Source organism: Hyla sarda, chromosome 3 (genome assembly GCF_029499605.1).
Source record: "Hyla sarda isolate aHylSar1 chromosome 3, aHylSar1.hap1, whole genome shotgun sequence".
NCBI lineage: Eukaryota > Metazoa > Chordata > Amphibia > Anura > Hylidae > Hyla > Hyla sarda.
The window spans coordinates 158,044,279-158,065,209 of record NC_079191.1 but is presented as its reverse complement, the minus strand read 5'-3'; the positions used below and the strand labels follow the sequence as shown (position 1 = coordinate 158,065,209).

Sequence of the window (20,931 nt, the reverse complement as noted above, 5' to 3'; positions counted from 1 at the left end):
GTACGGGATCATTAACATTTTATTTTAATAGTTCGGACAGTTACGCACGCGGCGATACCAAATATGTCTATAAAAAATGTTTTTTACGCTTTTTGGGGGTAAAATAGGAAAAAATGGATGTTTTACTTTTTTATTGGGGGAGGGGATTTTTCACTTTTTTTTTTACTTTTACTTTTACATTTTTTTACATTTTTTTTTTTACACTTGAATAGTCCCCATAGGGAACTATTCATAGCAATACCATGATTGCTAATACTGATCTGTTCTATGTATAGGACATAGAACAGATCAGTATTATCGGTCATCTCCTGCTCTGGTCTGCTCGATCACAGACCAGAGCAGGAGACGCCGGGAGCCGCACGGAGGAAGGAGAGGGGACCTCCGTGCGGCGTTATGAATGATCGGATCCCCGCAGCAGCGCTGCGGGCGATCCGATCATTCATTTTAATCGCGAACTGCCGCAGATGCCGGGATCTGTATTGATCCCGGCACCTGAGGGGTTAATGGCGGACGCCCGCGAGATCGCAGGCGTCGGCCATTGCCAGCGGGTCCCTGGCTGCGATCAGCAGCCGGGATCAGCCGCGCATGACACGGGCATCGCTCCGATGCCCGCGGTTATGCTTAGGACGTAAATGTACGTCCTGGTGCGTTAATTACCACCTCACCAGGACGTACATTTACGTCCTGCGTCCTTAAGGGGTTAAAGTGTAAATTAAAAAAAAAAAAAGGGAAAAACCCCCTCCCCCAATAAAAACGTAAATTGTTCCATTTTTCCCTATTTCAACCCCAAAAAGTGTGGGGAAAAGAAAATATATATTTTATATACATATTTTGGTATCGCTGCGTGCGTAAATATCCCAACTATTAAAATGATAATGATACTGTACGGTGAACGGCGTCAACGTAAAAGTTAAAAAGCTGCTTTTTTATAACATTTAATACTTTTAAATTTTTTAATTTTTTTGGGACTGAAAAGTTTTATATAAGCAAATATGGTATCAATAAAAATTACAGATCACGGTGCCCAAAATTTGCCCTCACACCGCTGGTTATACGGTAAAATGAAAAAGTTATAGGTCTTCAAAATAGGGGGATTTTAAACGTACTAATTTTGTTAAACAGTTTGCGATTTAAAAAAATATTTTTTTTTTAAGCGCAACAGTAATAGAAAAGTATATTTTCATGGGTATCATTTTAATCGTATTGACCCAAACAATAAAGAACACATAATTTTTACTGTAAATTGTACGGTGTGAAGTCGAAACCTTCCAAAATTTACAAAATTGCGGTTTTCTTTTTAACTTCCCCACACAAATAGTATTCTTTTGGTTGCGCCATACATTTTATGGTAAAGTGAGTGATGGCATTACAACGCACAACTGGTCGCACAAAAAACAAGCCCTCATACTAGTCTGTGGATGAAAATATTAGTTATGATTTTTTGAAGGCGAGGAGGTAAAAAGGAAAACTTAAAAAAAAAAAAATGGTCTTCGTCCTTAAGGGGTTAAAGGGGTACTCCGGTGGAAAACTTTTTTTTTTTTTTTTCTTTATAAATCAACTGGTGCCAGACAGTTAAACAGATTTGTAAAGGACTTCTATTAACAAAATCTTTACCCTTCCAGTACTGTATGCTACAGAGGAAATTCATAGGTTTGTAATGGGAATTTTCTCCTGCTCTGGACAGTTCTTGATATGGGCATCAGGTGTCGGCAGAGGGTACTGTGAACAAGACAAAAATAAATTCAATTAGAAAATAACTTTCTCTGTAGTATACAGCTGCTAAAAAGTACTGGAGAGGTTAAGAGTTTTTTAATAGAAGTAATTTATAAATCTGTATAACTTTCTGGTACTAGTTGATTTAAAAAAATATGTAATCCCACCAGAGTACCTCTTTAACCTGTTGGGGACGGAGGGCATACCTGTATGCCCTTCGCCCACTCCTGTCTATAGGAGCGTGGCACCGCATCATAGCGGGTCAGGCCCAGCCTCTAACAACGGCTGTGGCCCGTGGCTAATAGCGCGCGGCACTGATCGCGGTGCCGCGCGCTATTAACCCTTTAGACGCGACGTTCAAAGTTGATGGCAGGGTCTAAAGTGAAAGTAAATTAATGCCAGTTAGCTCAGTGGTGCTGTTCGGGATTGCCGTGGCGAAATCGTGGCATCCCGAACAGCTGTAGGACAGCTACCTTCCTCCTCGCTGTCCGATCGCCAAAGGACTGCTCAGTGCCTGAGATCCAGGCATGAGCAGTCAAGCAGCCAAATCATTTCCTATGAGAAACCATTTGATCAATGTAAAAGATCAGTGTGTGCAGTGTTATAGCCCCCTATGAGAGCTATAAAATTGCATAAAAAAAGTGAATAAAGATCATTTAATCCCTTCCTTAATAAAAGTTTGAATCCCCCCCTTTTCCCATTAAAAACAAAACAAAACTGTGTAAATAAAAATAAATGTGGTATCGCCGCATGTGGAAATGTCAGAGTTGTAAAAAATAGATCGTTAAACCACACGGTCAATAGCGTAAGCACAAAAGAATTCCAAAATCCGAAATAGTGTCTTTTTGGTCACTTTTTATATAATGAAAAATGAACAAAAAGCAATCAAAAAGTCAGATCAATACAAAAATTGTACCGCTAAAAACTTCAGATCACAGCGCAAAAAATTAGCCCTCATACCACCCCATACACAGAAAAATTTAAACGTTATAGGGGTCAGAAGATGACAATTTTAAACGTACCGTATATACTCGAGTATAAGCCGACCCGAGTATAAGCCGAGGCCCCTAATTTCACCCCAAAATCCCAGGAAAAGTTATTGACTCGAGTATAAGCCTAGGGTGGGAAATACATCATCCCCCCCCTGTCATCATCCAGACCCCCGTCATTAACATCCTCATCATCATCACCCTGTCATCATCCAGACCCTCATCATCATCACCTGCCATCATCCCCTTGTCATCATCCCCTTGTCATCATCCCCACCCCCCTTCATCATCCCCTTGTCATCATCCCCTTGTCATCATCCCACACCCCCCTTTCATCATCCCCTTGCCATCATCCCCACCCCCCTTCATCATCCCCTTGTCATCATCCCACACCCCCCCCTTCATCATTCTCTTGTCATCATCCGCCCTCAGTGGTCTTCAACCTGCGGACCTCCAGAGGTTTCAAAACTACAACTCCCAGCAAGCATGGGCAGCCATCGGCTGTCCGGGCTTGCTGGGAGTTGTAGTTTTGAAACCTCTGGAGGTCCGCAGGTTGAAGACCACTGCGGCCTTCCACATCATCCAGCCCCCTCTCACCCCCTTTAGTTCTGTACAGTACTCGCCTCCGCTCCGCGCTGGTCCGGTGCTGCAGGACTGTCCGGTGAGGAGGTCGTCCGGTGGGATAGTGGTTCCGGGCTGATATCTTCACCGGGGGCGCCTCTTCTCTGCTCTTCGGGCCCAGAATAGAGGCGTTGCCTTGACGATGACGCAGAAGTACGTTGGTAATGAACGTACCTCTGCGTCGTCGTCAAGGCAACGTGACTATTCTGGGGCCGGGCCCGAAGCGCTTAGAAGAGGCCTCCCCGGTGAAGATAGCAGCCCGGAACCACTATTTCACCGGACGACCTCCTCACCGGACCAGTGCCGAGCGGAGGCGAGTACTGTACAGAACTAAAGGGGGTGAGAGGGGGCTGGATGATGTCGAAGTCCGCAGTGGTCTTCAACCTGCGGACCTCCAGAGGTTTCAAAACTACAACTCCCAGCAAGCCCGGATAGCCGATGGCTGCCCGGGCTTGCTGGGAGTTGTAGTTTTGAAACCTCTGGAGGTCCGCAGGTTGAAGACCACTGCGGGTGGAGAGTTCACTCGAGTATAAGCCGAGGGGGGTGTTTTCAGCACGAAAAATCGTGCTGAAAAACTCGGCTTATACTCGAGTATATACATTTTCCTACATGTAGTTATAATTTTTTACATAAGTGCGACTAAATCAAACCTATATAAGTAGGGTATCACTTTAATCATATGGACCTACAGAATAAAGAGGTGTGATTTTTAACGAAAAATGCACTGTGTAGAAACGGAAGCCCCCAAAAGTTACAAAATAGCATTTTTCTTCAATTTTGTCACACAATGAATTTTTTTTCGTTTCGCGGTAGATTTTTGGGTAAAATGACTGATATCATTACAAAGTAGAATTGATGGCGCAAGTTTGATGGAGTTTTAAAATGTAAGGAGAAAAAAATGAAAGTGCAAAACCGGAATATCCCTCCGTCCCCAAGGTGTTAAGCATTTTAATTTTTTTTCCTCGTCTCCTTCTAAAAATCAGAACTCTTTTTTATATTTCCATCCACAGACCCATATGAGGGCTTGTTTTTTGCGTCACCAGTTTTACCTTGTAAGGACATCACTTATTTTACCATAAAATGTATGGTGCCACCCAAAAAATATTTATGTGCAAAAATTGAAAAGAAAACCGCTATTTAGCAAATTTTGGAAGGTTTTGTTTTCACACTGTACACTTTACGGTAAAAATGACATGTTTTCTTTATTCTGATACCCATGTTATATGCTTTTCTATAATTGTACCACTTAGAGAATTTTTTTTTTTTTATCGGCTCCATTGGGGGGGACACAGACCATGGGGTGTATGCTGCTGTCTCTAGGTGGTATGACACTATGGCAACAAAAAAAGTTGGCTCCTCCCAGCAGGATATACCCGCCTCCAGGCCCTGAGCTAATCAGTTTTTAGCTTAGTGTCTGAAGGAGGTGGAGATGGTCTGGAATTCTCCAGACCAGGTCTTATGTTTTATTATTTTCCTAGTTAGGGATGTGTTCGTTTTTTATTCCTTTTTCTTTCATGTTTCAGGTGGGGACTCATGAACTGCGGCTCACGTTTCCCCATTGCGATTGAGGGGGCACAGACATTGCGTATATGTGCTGTTAACCCCCTCTCGCCAACGGTCAGCGCCTGGGGTTTTACCTCATGGGTCCAGGTCCCCCTATTCCCTGCTCGCCTCGCTCGCACATGGTAGCTCGGCGTGATGCAGGTGACAGAAAGCTGACTGAAGACCTCACAGAAGACTCCATTAAATTAAGTTCTTCTGACTGAGGTGAGTATATATTCCCCTTCTCCCTTGCAACCTCTGGAGACCCTCAGTTTTTGGCCCACCTTTCAGGGTCTAATGGGGCTGGCCTGGACAAGGGGCTTTATCTTTATTTCTGGGGCGAGCAGTGGCATTTTTTGGGTGAAGGGGCTCAGTTTATTCACATGCTTATGTGTGTGTGTTTTACTTATGCGGCTGACAGCCGCGGCATTTATACTGTACGGGCGCACAAAGCGCCGACTTACATTCACTTTCGGCAGCAGACTGCTGCCAGCAAATATGAGTCTTGCCCGCTCACTTCCCTGCCAGCGCATATGCGGAAGTCATGTGCGCTCGGGGTAAGGAGCGGGCGCCATTACTATTTTCTTCTTCAGCACTTTGGCGGCCGGGGCGCTATAGCTCCGCCCACAGGGCAGCCGGAGCTTACTGGAGGCGCGAATAGTCCTCCAATCAACGCCGTGCGTGCGATTATAGGTGGCAGGGACCAATCGGCAGTGCCCCTGCTGCAGGCACGCCCCTCTCTGGCTATTGGCTGTTTTTTTTCTATCTACACTAGAGCGGAGTTCTCCTCACAGCAGCTGCCTTGGAGACACAGACTTGGGTGAGAGAGTTCTTTTTTCATTATGTCCTTACCCAGAACTGTTCCTCCCTCTAAACAGACAACTGGAGCATTAGATTCCTATTTTGTCTGTAAGAGCTGTAATTCCAAAATGTCTGGTTCTGCTGAACCCACTTTCTCTGCCTGCTCCACTGCTCCCCCGGATGCTCTTTGAGTCCCAGTGGATTTGGCCGCCCCTCCAGCCTGGGTTTCTTCCCTATCCCAGTATATGGTTGACTTGACTCAAGTCTCCCGTTCGGTTGCTGAGGCCTCCCGTGATGTGGTGTCTGCCTTGAAGAGGTCTGCCCTGCGCCGGCCCTCTAAAGGGTCCCGCTCCTCTTCTCCACATGCTTCACGCTCTCACAAGCATACTAGGGGTGCTTCTTCTGACTCTTCCATTGAGTCTTCAAGTAGACGTGGGTGCTCCCCTCGTGGGTCCCGCCCCCCCTCCCCCCGTGTCATCTGGTCACAAACGTCGCTTCCCCAGAGGATGTTCCCGGAGTCGCCGCTCTGCCTCGCCAGAGCCGCGTACCCGATCAGGGTCACCCCCCCCCTCCAGGAATGCCTCCACTCGTTCACATTCTCCTGGTGAACTGGCGAATGAGGCTTCCAAATCTGCATCTGACTCAGAGGACCGCTCGGATACAGTTGAAACAGTGAACTCATTGGTTGCGGCCATAAGAGACACCTTTCACTTAGAGGACCCAGGATCTTCGGACGTGACTCCTGAAGTATCCTTTCATCGTGCTAAACCAGCACCTGTGTGTGTGTGTGTGTGAGGCTCGCTCTACTTCCCAGAGGAAGTCCCCTTCCTTCCGGTCCTTTCAGACTTTTGGCCCCAATAAGGGGTCTGGGCAGGCACCTTCGCGGAACAAGAATGCTCCCTCTTTCCGGGCACGCCCATCTTGGAAGTTGGACACCAACCCTTCTGGCTGTATTGCGGCCAAATCGGGCAACCACAAACCCACTTCCGCATGAAGGGAAGCCCCCACCCGCAGATTTTTCTCGGGCGGGAGGCAGTCTTACTTTTTCGAGACATTTGGACCACACACATTCAGGGCTCTTGGGTCAGGGACGTGGTGTCCAAAGGATACCGAATCGAATTTGCCTCCCATCCGAGGGATCGATTTTTTTATTTTTAATTTTTTTTTTTTTTTTTTTATTTTTTTTTTTTTTATAGTCCCGGGCCCCCCGGTCTCCTTCTCTGGTGTAGCAGTTTCGTGAAGCCCTCCAGTCCCTACTTCTCCAAGGCTTCATTGTCCCCGTTCCTCCAGGGGAACGTTTTCGGGGTTTCTATTCCAATCTTTTTGTGGTTCCCAAGAAGGGCGGTTCTGTGCGTCCAGTCTTGGACCTCAAGCGTCTCAACTGTCATCTTCTCATCCGCCACTTCCGAATGGAATCTCTACGTTCAGTTGTGGCATCCATGGAACAAGGGGAGTTTCTTTCTTCTGTGGACATCAAGGATGCCTACCTCCATGTTCCAATATTTCCCGGCCATCAGCGGTACCTCCGCTTTGCGGTTCCGGAGGGGCATTTTTCAATTCGTAGCCCTCCCCTTTGGTCTGGCCACTGCTCCTCGGGTCTTTACCAAGATCCTTGCGCCAGTGATAGCCCTGTTGCGGTCGAGAGGAGTCTCAGTGATCCCTTACCTGGACGACCTTTATCATCAAGGCTCCCACAAGTGTCCAGACTCTGGAGAATGTGGATCTCACTCTCCAGACCTTGGATCGCTTCGGGTGGATGGTCAACTGGGACAAATCTGTCCTTTCTCCCACCCAGTCTCTGATCTTCTTGGGACTTCAATTAAACACTGTCTCTGCCCGGATTTGCCTTCCGCCGGACAAACGTCTGACTCTCCTGTCAGGAGTCCGCTCCCTTCGGGCCCAGGTCCCAGTTTCCATCCGCATTTGCATGGAAGTCTTGGGTCAGATGGTAGTGGCCATGGAGGACGTACCCTTTGCCCAGTTTCATTACCGCCCCCTTCAACTGGCGATTCTCTCTCAATGGGACAGATCTCCTCTGTCTCTCGATAGCAAGATTGCTCTCCCTCGTCGGATCCGTCAGTCTCTGCTCTGGTGGCTCTGCTCCCCCTTCTTCTTCAGGGGCGATCATTTCTTCCCCCTCCACTGGCAGGTGGTTACAACAGATGCCAGTCTGTGGGGCTGGGGCGGTGTGTTCAGGGGCTGGAAGGTTCAAGGACTCTGGTCTCCCTGGGAAGCCCTTCTTCCGATAAACATCTTGGAACTGAGGGCGATTCTTCTTTGTCGTCTTCATTGGGAGTCCCATCTTCAGACCCGCCCTGTCCGCGTCCGGTCGGACAACGCTACGGCTGTAGCTTACATCAATTGGCAAGGCGGCACTCGCAGCTCGGCAGCCATGGCCGAAGTGACAAAGATTCTCCTCTGGGCGGAAAACAAGGTTCCGGCCAATTGGGCGATTCACATTCCTGGTGTGCTCAACTGAGAAGCAGACTTCCTCAGCCGGTCATCAGCCGACCCTGGCGAGTGGTCTCTACATCCGGACGTCTTCGCGCAGATCTGTGACATCTGGGGCATTCCAGAGGTGGACCTATTCGCGTCTCAGCACAGCCGGAAGAATCTTCCATTTGTGTCAAAGTCCCGGGACCCCCTGGTTCTAGCCGTGGGTGCCCTAGTGATTCCTTGGGCAGGGTTTGCCCTGCCCTATCTGTTCCCTCCCCTTCTGCTCCTTCCCAGGGTTCTGAGGGAGCTCAAAGCGGAGGACATTCCCGCCATACTGGTAGCTCCAGATTGGCCCCGAAAGACGTGGTACGCCGACGTGGTCAGGCTCCTGGGCAACGCTCCGTTGCGCCTTCCACTTCGTCCAGACCTGCTCTCTCAGGATCCTCTTTGCCACCCTAATTTACAGTCGCTACATTTGACGGCGTGGCGGTTGAGACCGCGGTTTTGAGAGCCCGCGGTTTCTCTTCCCAAGTCATTCGCACCATGCTCAGGGCTTGTAAGCCCTCCTCGGCGAAAATTTACCACCGTACCTGGCGCTCTTATTTTTGTTGGTGTGAAGCTCTGGTCTTGTCTCGTGTTACTTTTTCTGTTCCCAGTCTTCTCTCCTTCTTGCAGTCAGGATTGGAACTGGGGTTGTCTCTCAGTTCCCTTAAGGGTCAGGTTTCGGCCCTTTATATTTTTTCAGCATCCTCTGGCTTCTAATTCTTATGTCCGGACCTTCCTTCAAGAAGTGGCGCACGCTGCCCCTCCTTATCGGTCACCTTCTCCCCCTTGGGACTTAAATCTGGTTTGGTTCTGGCTGTCCTCCAAGGTGACCCCTTTGAACCCCTTAGGGAGGTGTCCCTGCGCCTCCTTTCTTGGAAAGTGGTGTTTCTTGTTGCTATCACCTCCATTTGGAGAGTGTCTGAATTGGCAGCTCTCTCCTGCCGTTCTCCGTTTTTGGTGATTCACCAGGACAAGGTTGTCTTCCGGCCAGTTCCTTCGTTTTTACCTAAGGTGGTCTCGGCCTTTCATCTCAATGAGGACATTGTCCTCCCGTCCTTTTTTCCGGCTCCTTCTCATCCTAAGGAGCACTTACTACACAAGCTGGATGTAGTTCGGGCTGTTCGGTCTTATCTCTCCATCACTACTTCGTTTCGTCAGTGTGATTCCTTTTTCGTCCTTACGGAATGTCGTCGCAAGGGACAACCGGCTTCCAAGGCAACCATTTCTCGGTGGATTCGGTCCGCCATTTCGGAAGCCTATCTCTGTAAGGGGAAGATTCCACCTTTCAGGGTTGTGGCTCATCCCACACGTTCTCTTGGGGCATCCTGGGCTCTCCAGAATAGAGCCTCGGCCTCGCAGATTTGCAAGGCGGCTACCTGGTCGTCTTTGCACACTTTCTTGAGGTTTTACCAAGTTCATACTTTTCGCATCGGCTGATGCTAGTCTGGGTCGTAAAGTGTTGCAGGCGGCAGTGGATCGGCCATCTGCCTGATTACTTATCTGCCCACCCAAGGGACGGCTTTGGTACGTCCCACGGTATGTGTCCCCCAATGGAGCCGATTAGAGAAAAGGAGATTTTTTAACACTTACCGTAAAATCTCTTTCTCGAAGGATCCATTGGGGGACACAGCTCCCACCCTTTTTGGGTTCTTCCTTTGGTTCTCTGTCCGAGGGTGTGTTCAGTTATGTTTTTTCTTCTGGTTCTGGGACAGTTTTGGGTTTTTCTTTGACCTATTGGTCTCCTCCTATTGCTTTGGAACTTAAACTGACTAGCTCAGAGCCTGAAGGCGGGTATATCCTGCTGGGAGGAGCTGACTTTTATTTATTTATTTATTTATTTATTTTTTTTATTACCATAGTGTCACACCTCCTAGAGACAGCAAGATACACCCACAGTCTGTGTCCCCCACGATCTGTGTCCTTCTAGAAAGAGATTTTATGGTAAGTGTTAAAAAATCTCCTTTTTATAACATAATCTGCGGCGAATCCAAAAAAATATATATTTTTGGCGTGACATAAAAAAAAAAAACATTTTGTAACTTTTGGGGGCCTCATTTTCTATGCAGTGCACTTTTTGGTAAAAGTTACACCTTATCTTCTGTAGGCCCATACGGTTACAAGGATACTCTATTTTAGAGATAAGCGAACTGACAGTAATTCAATTCGTCACAAACTTTTCGGCCTGGCACTTGCTGACTTTAGTCTGCATAAATTACTTCAGCTTTCAGGTGCTCCGGTGGGCTGGAGACTCTCCTAGGACTGTGTCCACCTTTTCCAGCCCCCCGGAGCACCTGAAACCTGAACTAATTTATGCAGGATAAAGTCAGCAACTGGCGAGCCGATAAGTTCGTGACGTATCGAATCACTGTAAGTTCGCTCATCTCTACTTAATTAATGTAGGTTTTATTTTACTACTTTAAAAAAATTACTACATGCACCAAAATTCGTATGTTTAAAATTGCGATCTTCTGATCTTATAACTTGTTTTTTTTCCTTTTCTGCATACAGGGCTATAGGAGTGCTCATTTTGTGCGCCGTGGTCTGTAGTTTTTATTGGTACCATGTTTGTTTTGATAACACTTTTTTTATTTTTTAAGCGCTTTTTTATTTATTATTATTTTTGGTATATGAAGTGACCAAAAATGCACAATTTTGGACATATATATATATGAGATCCAACAACAACGCAGCACTCCAAAAACCGGTGAAAAATGTTGATTTATTCCTGTCACATCAGTACAAGCTTGTACTGATGTGGCAGGAATAAATCAACACTTTTTTCACCGTTTTTTGGAGTGCTGCGTTGTTGTTGGATCTTATCCAAACTAAGGACTTGGGTCAAGAAGTTTTTGGACGCTGGCACCCACATATTGAAGCTGAGTAGTGCTGCAATATTTTTTGGTATATATATATTGACCTTATATTTTTATAGTTCGGACTTTTAAGCACGCAGTGATACCACATATGCTTGTTAAAAAATGGGATTCATTTTGGTGATTCAAACTTTTTTTATTTATTTATTTTTTTGTTGTCCTCATAGGGGGCTATGCCATACAATCTTTCGACTACATACACTGTTCAGTACTGAGCTTTGGCTCAAAATTGATCAGTGTTTATCGGTGCTCTGCTGCTCCAGCCTGCCATGGCTGGCTAGGGACATCAGAGCACCAAATGAACTGCGAGGATGCAGGTAAGGGCCCTTCCGCCATCCTCTGATCGGGACATCGTGATTTCACCGCGATGGTCCCGATCAGTATTGGTCCCGATTAACATTTCGGACGCCGTGATCAAAGGGTTAATGTCAGGAATTGGCCCGATCAGTAATGTCCGGCATTAAACCTGGGTCCTGGCTGCTGCTAGCAGTCAGAAGCAACCTCATATGAAGCACGCTCAGCTTGTGAGCATGCTTCAAACGGCAGTAACGGGACTGGGGCGTACAGGTACACCCTGCGTCCTTAACTACCAGGACACAAGGGCGTACCCACACGCCCTGAGTCCTTAACTGGTTATTTGTCATTTTTTTCCTCTGTTTTTTATTATTATTTATTTATGGGTTGTGATTTCATCATCATGTGACTATTGAATTGGCAGAAAATAAACTTTTTGGCAAAGAACACCATCCAGCAATCTCCTTTACTGTATGTAAATGAGTCACTGTACCCTGGGCTGTACCTAATTATGCGTCATTGACAGTCCAGGCACAGACCGACATCACTGTTTTGTTCCCTAAAGTCTCAAGCTAGCCTAGAAGCCATGTGATGCCTGTTCCCTGATGAATCCTTTTACATACAGGGCTGGAGATTTACAATACAGTTATTTTAACCACTTTCACGGATGGTCAGGAGGACATGGAGGCATAGTAGGAAACCTTATCTTCACATTTATACCATGTTAACAATAATTATATAGGGTCAAACCTGGCGACAGGTTCCCTTTTTTAAATTACAATAACGCTTTAATTTTTCTAGAACTACATACTAGTATGTATGACATAAGTTAAACCATCAATGATACACATTTGACAATATTTATCTGACATGATGTACTTGCTGTCTTTCAGATATTCAAGAATTTTATGAAGTGACCTTACTAGACAATCCAAAATGTACTGACAACTCCAAGGCACGTGAACCAGTATTGCATGTGAATGCATGGGATCTTTCCAGCCTTCCCAGCTCAACTGTAACTACAGAAACTTTGCCAAGCAGTCAGAGTACAGAGGTATTTTTTTTAAAATCTTTTTAAGCAAGACTATATTTTAGTGTGTTTTTATAGGTTTTTTTACTAAGACATTTTGTTCTGTCATTTCTTTAAAAAAAATGCATTTAATTTGGCTTCTAAAAAAATGTCCTTATCTGAACAACCCCATCTCAAACCAAACTACCTCCCCCCAGTGATCAGATGATATCCCTGGATGGTATTTTTTTTTTTTTTTTTGTCTAATTTTCCATTTTATGATCTATATTCTAAAGAAGAAAAAAATACTGATATCTTGCAGTTTTCATTCTGTCCACTAGGCCTAGCAAGTTGATGCTTTGTTTAGTGCAGATCACTTTACAGCACTCTCCTCATAATCTCAGAATTACAGTGACAACATTGTATAAATAAGAGGGGATCTACCACCATTCAAAATAGCTGATGTTATGAAATCGCCCACACACACAATGACTGGCCCACTGGTTAGATATAGATGAATAGGGTCCACTCCAGACTTTTGTGTCTGTTCATAGGGTTTGCTGTAAACATTACTTTCAAGAAAAAAAATCTTTTGACATGCTATTCAGACATATCAAAAGTCATGATCGGTAGGGGTCTCTTTAATTAATTATAGCACAGCTAGTACAGGGCTTATTGAAGAAAGATCAGTATTATAGTCTCAGGAGCCCATCATCTGCAGAGTGACGGATCGCACTGGGGAGTTAAGCCACTGTGGTGTTCTTCTAATGTCTAAAGCTAGATGGCTGCCCTCTCAATAATGTACTAAAAATGTACTAAATACAGTCATGGCCGTAAATGTTGGCACCCCTGAACATTTTCAAGAAAATGAAGTATTTCTCACAGAAAAGGATTGCAGTAACACGTTTTTCTATACACATGTTTATTCCCCTTGTGTGTATTGGAACTAGACCAAAAAAGGAGGCAAAAAAGCAAATTGGACATAATGTCACACCAAACTCCAAAAATGTGCTGGACAAAATTATTGACACCATTTCAAAATTGTGGAAAATTAAGATTTTTGTCAAACATGTGATGCTCCTTTAAACTCACCTGGGGCAAGTAACTGGTGTGGGCAATATAAAAATAACGCCTGAAATCAGATAAAAAGGAGAGAAGTTCACTTAGTCTTTGCATTGTGTGTGTGTGCCACACTAAGCATAGACAACAGAAAGAGGAGAAGAGAACCAAATTTGTGGAAAAATATAAACAATCTCAAGGTTACAAGTCATCTCCAGAGATCTATATTTGCCTTGAACCACAGTGCGCAACGTTATCAAGAAGTTTGCAACCCATGGCACTGTAGCTAATCTCCTTGGGCGTGGATGGAAGATAATTGATGAAAGGTGTCAACGCAGGATAGTCCAGATGGTGGATAAGCAGCCCCAAACAAGTTCCAAAGATATTCAAGCTGTCTTGCAGGCTCATGGAGCATAAGTGTCAGCGCGAACTATTCATCGACATTTAAATGAAATGAAATGCTATGGCAGGAGACCCAGGAGGACCCCACTGCTGACACAGACACATAAAAAAGCAAGACTACATTTTGCCAAAATGAGCTTGAGTAAGTCAGAATCCTTCCGGAAAAACGTCTTGTGGACAGATGAGACAAAGATAGAGCTTTTTTTGTAAAGTTCATTTGGTAAAGTTTCGTAAAATCATTCTACTGTTTACCGAAAACGGAATGAGGCCTACAAAAAAAACAAACACCTTACCTACTGTGAAACATGGTGGCGGTTCAATGATGTTTTGGGGTTGTTTTGCTGCCTCTGGCACTGGGTGCCTTGAATATGTGCAAGGCATCATGAAATCTGAGGATTACCAACGGATTTTGGGTCGCACTGTACAACCCAGTGTCAGAAAGATCCGAGATCTTGGGTCTTCCAGCAGGACAAGGACCCCAAACATACGTCAAAAAACACCCAGAAAGGATGGCAACAAAGCGCTGGAGAGTTCTGAAGTGGCCAGCAATGAGTCCAGATCTAAATCCCATTGAACACCTGTGGAGAGCTTATTGATGGTTATAGGAAGTAAGGATCGACCGATTATCGGTATGGCCGATAATCACGATTTTGGGCATTATCGGTATCTGCAATTACCTTGCCGATAATGCCCTGCACCGCGACCGCCCGACCCGCCGCACCGCGGCGACCGCCCCGCCGCACGGCGGAAGCCCCCCCCCCCGACCCACCGCACCACGTCGCACCCCCCACCGTAGTGCTGGGCGGTATACCGGTATGGATTTTTGCCCATACCGCTATACCGGTCGGGCCCCTCCCCCACCCTCCGAGTCAATAAAAAAAATTAAACTTACCCGTTATGGGGGTGGTCCGGGCCATCCATCCTTCCTGTAGTGTCTGGCGGTATTCCGGGTGGAGGGTGAACCGGTCCGGGCTGTCCTTCTTCTCCGGGGTTATCGTCTCCACTCCGGGCAGGCTTCGGCCTAGTACGCTGCATAGACGCCGCTACCCCGTGACGTCAGGTGCGTCGCTGCGCACGGGCGTCACTGCGCAGCGGCGTCTATGCTGCGTTACTAGGCCGGAGCCTGCCCGAAGTGGAGAAGAGGACCCCCAGAGAAGGACAGCCCGGACCGGTTCACCCTCCACCCGGAATGCCGCCGGAAACTACAGGAAGGAAGGATGGCCCGGACCACCCTGACAGGTAGGGGGAGAGAAGCGGGTGGCGGCGGCGGCCTATGGCACCGCAAAAGCCACTGCAGTGCATTGATTTTAAGCGCCCACTTTAAATCAATGATCTGCAGCGGGGTCGCGGGGGGATAAATAGACGATAACTTATACCGGAATATCGGTATAAGTTATCGGCTATTGGCCCTAACCTCCACCAATTATTGGTATCGGCCCAAAAAAAACTATTTCGGTCGATCCCTAATAGGAAGTGACTGATTTCAGTTATTTTTTCCAAAGGGTGTGCAACCAAATATTAAGATAAGGGTGCCAATAATTTTGTCCAGCCATTTTTGAAGTTTGGTGTGACATTATGTCCAATTTGCGCTTTTTTCCCCCTTTTTTGGTTTAGGTCCAATACACACAAAGGGAATAAACAAGTGTATAGCAAAACATGTGTTACTGCAATCCCTTTCTGTGAGAAATACCAACATTTATGGCCATGACTGTAAATAAAAAAAACTGAAAAAAATCAGTATCTGGCTTTAATAAAAAAATAAATCTAGCTGAAATGTACTTGTGTGTTTCCATGTAAACCACTTCTGGTGAAGGAGACATGGGGTAAAGGAATAGAGTGCAAGTGGTATATCACTGGTGGGTGACACTAGCTACCAATTGAAGATTATTTATTTGGCATGCTGTATAGTAGAACTGTCATGGCAGCCACAGATGCCTTTTGAAAAGCCCCTGGCTACCATTGCAACAGATTGGCTCCCCACAATTGTATTGTTGGAGAGCTAATTGGACCTTAGACATCATACTGGTGCTTCTTCTGATTCTGCTTAGTGCCAATGATGGCAGAATCTAAAGGGTTAAAGGAGATGTCCGGTGCTCACTTTTCTTATTTTATCAGTTCCGGGCTGAAAAATAAAAGAAAACAAATTTTCTCTTACCTGCCTAGGCTACCCCGATGCTTCAGTACAGGTGTTCGGTCCCCGGGCTGTATTCCTCTTACTTCCTGTTAGCCCGGCATGTCACACGGAGCTTCAACCTATCACCGGCCGCAGCGATGTCCCTCCTCTGCCAGTGATAGGCTGAAGCTCTGTGTGACGTGCCGGGCTAACAGGAAGTAAGAAGAATACAGCCCGGGGACCGAACGCCTGTACCGGACCACCGGGGGAGCGCATGCAGGTAAGAGAAAGCTTATTTTTTATTTTTGCAGCCCGGAACAGATACAATAAGAAAAGGTAGCACCGGACATGTCCTTTAAGTAACCAGCATTGTATCTCGCTACTATAGTGGTTGGTCATGATGGCTGTATTCACTGGCTATGAAGAGAGTTTGGCTCCTAGGCTCTCGCTATACCTTTCTAAACCTCTATGATGTGTGTGCAAATATACCAAGGGACATTAAGGTGTTAAAGCCTACAGACACTTTTTGAAATGTTAGACATTATTTTGAAATATATTAAAGGAGTTAAGTGAAAATTATCTTACCGTAATCTCCAGAACTGGGCCCCTGTCTGCAGCACGGGGCTTCATGCATATGTATGGGATTGCTGAAAATTACTGGTTAGTTCTGTGGAGCTGATCAGGACCCCTGTGGTGAATTTGCAGGAACCCGATAAGCTGAGCGGGGGTTCCCTATATGACATTATTATGTCCGGCGCTTAAAGGAGTACTCCATTCTACCCTGCTTTCTTCCTGTTGCCCGGGCCCATTACATCACGCTGCAGCTCAGTGTATTACTGGCCAGGGAGGGACATCGCTGCGGCCGGCAATAAGCTTACCGTACTCTAACATGTCAAGTCCCAGAATACGGAGAACTGGAGAACGATATTGGTTATTCTCTGTTGTTTTTATAGAACAAGGGATAAAAATGAAGAGATAAAAATTCAGTGGAGTACCTCTTTAATCACTGCATTCAGCCTGTATTAACCAAGCACTGATATATGCTATGGCACAGCATTGCTCATTGTATGCAGTCCAAAAATTGCATGTAATAGTCCACTGTGGGGGAATAAAAATATTTGTAAATGTAAAAAAATTAATTTACCCTCTTCAGGATGCAGGGCGTATGCATATGCCATGCATCCTGAGTCCTTAAGGATGTAGGACATATGGGTATGCCCATGGCAATTCCGTTCCCCGCTGGTCAGGGACCGGACCTGGATGCATGCTGAATGCATCCCGGTACATCACTGAGGGGGTCCTAACCCCCCCCAAAGCCGCCCGCTCATTCAGCAGGTATCTCGGCTCAGCGCTGGTTATATCTGAGATCGCCACTTTTGTCCGGTAAATACCCACCGGCGATCGGCGGCAATTCCGGGTCACGTGTGACACTATGACCCGGATAAGGATGATTATCGGTGGTGTAACATACACCACCACTCATCATCCGTACAGTACTGGGAGGTGACAGTGTTGCGCCCCCCCAGTACAGCTGTGATTGGACGGCCGTACTGAAGGGGGGGGGGGGGGAGGTGGGTGAAGGAGCATGTTGCTCCGTTCTACCCACAATTTCTGAGAGATCTGGTGTACAGGACGGAGCCCCGTGTGGCCATCTCCTGCCTCAGTGTGAAAAAAAGTGGCCTCATGACGATCCACTTGTCCAGACCAATTTTTGCTTTTCTTCATAAAGTACACATATTGTACAGGGGTGTGGAAATTTTTATAAAAAACTACTTGTCCACGGGACTAAAATGGTGCAAAATCTACTTGTCCCTCATGACGATCCACTTGTCCTGTCCGGGTCAATTTTTTCGCTTTTACGCTCTAATTTTCTCCTCCTCGCCCTATAATAGCCATAACTACCTACTACAATACATTTTAATTTTTCAATAACAAATTCTCCGAACCAAAAAGTATGTGTGTGTATATATGTATATGTGTGTGTGTATATATGTATATGTATATATATTTTATATATATATATGTATATATATATATATATATATATAATATAATATAATATTTACTAGCTTTTGCCTGCGGCTTCGCTCGCGTTAAATTTGGGGTAACATAGATTTACTTTTTACGATCCTATAGTAATGAGGCTGCTCTGGGTAAATTATGGGCATCCAAACAACCCGAAACATTACATCTGCTGTTTCATGGAATTGAAGATCGACATCCTTTGAGGACTTTTACCGAGCCTGCGCGCAGGGGAAGCCGCCTTCTCGCGCTGCTTATATACTGCCAACAGTCCTCCCATCCCGTCCTCCCATATATGTACCAGGTATTGAAATATCTCCAGCTGTATGGAAGTTATGTGGGAACATACATTTCCCATTGATTTGCATGGGACTTTAAACAAAAACCCCGACCCTCGCAAATGGGGGTAGTTAAATTAACTATCCTATATTTTAAGTGGACATATAAGTAACATGTGACCAAGTATTATTGAAATATCTCCAACCATTTGGAAGTTATGCAGTAACTAGTAGTAACTACTATTTTCTACACAATTTACCTTGTGGTTGAGATAACATGTTATTTTGATGCTTTAGGCCATCCTGATTACATCAATGCCAGATTTGTATAGTTTCTGTCAAGTTTTGCTTATTAAAAAAAAATTCTGAACTTTTTAGATTTTTTTTTTTAATTGCCATTTTTTTGACCCCTTTGGTTTTTAATTTTTTGTGCCATAATCTGTTTTTTGTATCTGTACCATTTTGGTATTCATCTGACTTTTTTATCGCTTTTTAACTTTTTTTTTTTCTGGGATATTATAAAAATTGCAATTCTGTGGTTTGGTATGTTTAATTTTTTTTACATTTACGTCATTTACTGTATGGGATACATAGTGTTATTTTTTAATAGTACAATTGTACAATTATGCGCGCAGCGATACTAAATGTTTTATTTTTATTATGTTTACATGTTTTTATATAGGAAAAGGGGGTGATTTGAACTTAACATGGGATGGGTTAATGTGTGTCTTTGAAACTTTTTTTTAATTTTTTTTTTACACTTTTAGACTTTTAGGTGGAATAATTAGATTCCTCATGCAGATTAAGAGTTCTAATGAACTCCATTGATCTGTGTGGTCTGTGATCCATTGATAGAACCTAGTTCAGCCAGGCTCTATCAATGACAGAGCCACAGACACCAGGGAAGAGGTAAGCCCTCCGGCTACCTCTATAGTGGATCGCCAGGGAGCATTCACATGTCCCTTTTAGATGCCACTGTCAGCTTTGACAGCGGCGATCTAAAGGGTTAATAGCCAGCCGCGGCGATCGAGAACAGCCAGGGGCTGCATAGTATGGAGCGGGCAGGAGTTGGGAGCACGCTTCATACAGACTGCTGAGCGCTGCCGCACTTGTCAGGTCCGAAGCAGGGCTAAGGGCTGGAAAAATTCACCTGCCTGGTGCCCGTAACTGCATGTCCTGGGCGTCAGGTGATGGGAATTCCTCATCCCTGCCCCGCTCTACAATACGGCCATGGCACGTCCCCGGTTCGAGGCCGTTCGAATAGGGCTGGGCGGTATACCGGTTCATACTGAATACCAATTTATTTATTTTTTGCTCATACCGCAATACCGGTTGGGCCCCTCCCACCTCCCCCCCCCCTCCCCCGAATGAGGGAATTATACGCCGCAGCGCGCTGTCCCCACATCGGGGAACTAATCATATATGACCCGCGAGCGCTATTCTGCTTTCCCGCCCGCCCCAAATTCAAACAGACTTCTGATCCTTGTTGTGCACCTGCCCAGCACATTAGCTCCTATGTGGATGTATCTTTATAGTCCGGGGAAAAAGCCCTCCAAAATATGTAACCCAATTTCTACCATTACCCCTTGTGAAAATTTTTAAAATTGGGTAACCCCAGCATTTTTGTGTTAAAAAAAAAAAAAAAAAAAAAAAAAAAAAGAATTTTCAATTTACGGCCCACTTTTCAAAAAACCTGTGATGTGTAAGTACTCCCTGTACCCATTATCTTCCTTGAGGGGTTTAGTTTCAAAATTGTGGTCACTTGCCTGGGTTTTTATTTTATTTTTTTTAGACTTTGTCAGAACCTCAACCATTGCAGTGCGAAGGACCACTTTAGGCCTCACATCTCATTGGTGCTGTCTCACTCCTAAGCCCTGTTTTGTACCCGCATAGTGCTTTACTGCCTTATATGAGGTATTTCCTTATTCTAGAGAAATTGGGTTCCAAATTTTGTGGAGCTTTTTTTTCTCTTACTACTTGTGAAACTATAAAAAAAAATTTGGTTAATACCAGCATTTCAGCGTTAAAGAATTGTTTAACTTTTACGGTCCACTGTTCAAAAAAAAAAAAAACATGAGGTGTAAGTACTCACTGTAACCTTTGTTACGTTCCTGCAGGAGTGTAGTTTTCAAAATGGTGTCACGTGGGGGATTTCTGCTGTTCTGGCACCATGGGTGGTTTGTAAATGCACATGGCCCCCGACTTCAATTCCAGCAAAATTCTATCTGCAAAAATCCAATGGTGCTCCTTCTGTTCTGAGACCTGTAGTGCGCCAGCAGAACACTTAACATCCACATATGGGGTGTTTTCTTAATCGGAAGAAATTGGACTTTAAAGTTTGGGGTCCATTTTCTCCTATTGCCCCTTGTGAAAAATAAATATTTGGGGTAACACCATCATTTTAGTGTTAAAAAATCTAATTTTCCATTTTCACGTCCAACTTTAACGCAAAGTCTTCAAACACCCGTGAGGTGTTAAGGCTCACTATACTCCTTGTTACATTCCTTGAGGGGGTGTAGTTTCCAGAATTTTTTTTGCTGTTCTGGCACTATGGGGGGGCTTCCTAAATGCACCATGGCCCCCAAAAACCATGACAGCAATTTTTTTTTTTTTTTTTTAAATCCCACAGTTGCTCTTGAGCCATGTTGTGAGCCCACAGAGCACTTTTTGTCAACATATGAGGTATTTCCATACTCGAGAGAAATTGGGCTACAAATTTTGGGGGGCATTTACT

At 45.2% G+C, this 20,931-nt stretch overlaps 1 protein-coding gene across 16 annotated transcripts in view; it reads left to right on the top strand.

The window, feature by feature from the left end:
• The window catches only part of DLG1 (discs large MAGUK scaffold protein 1), a 296,709-nt gene that overhangs the window by 28,867 nt on the left and 246,911 nt on the right, over positions 1-20,931 (top strand). For all 16 annotated transcript variants that reach the window (XM_056565340.1, XM_056565338.1, XM_056565345.1 and 13 more), the window contains exon 3: positions 12,208-12,368. In XM_056565340.1, the coding sequence (XP_056421315.1) occupies positions 12,208-12,368 (161 nt within the window). The remainder of the gene's footprint in view (positions 1-12,207; positions 12,369-20,931) is intronic.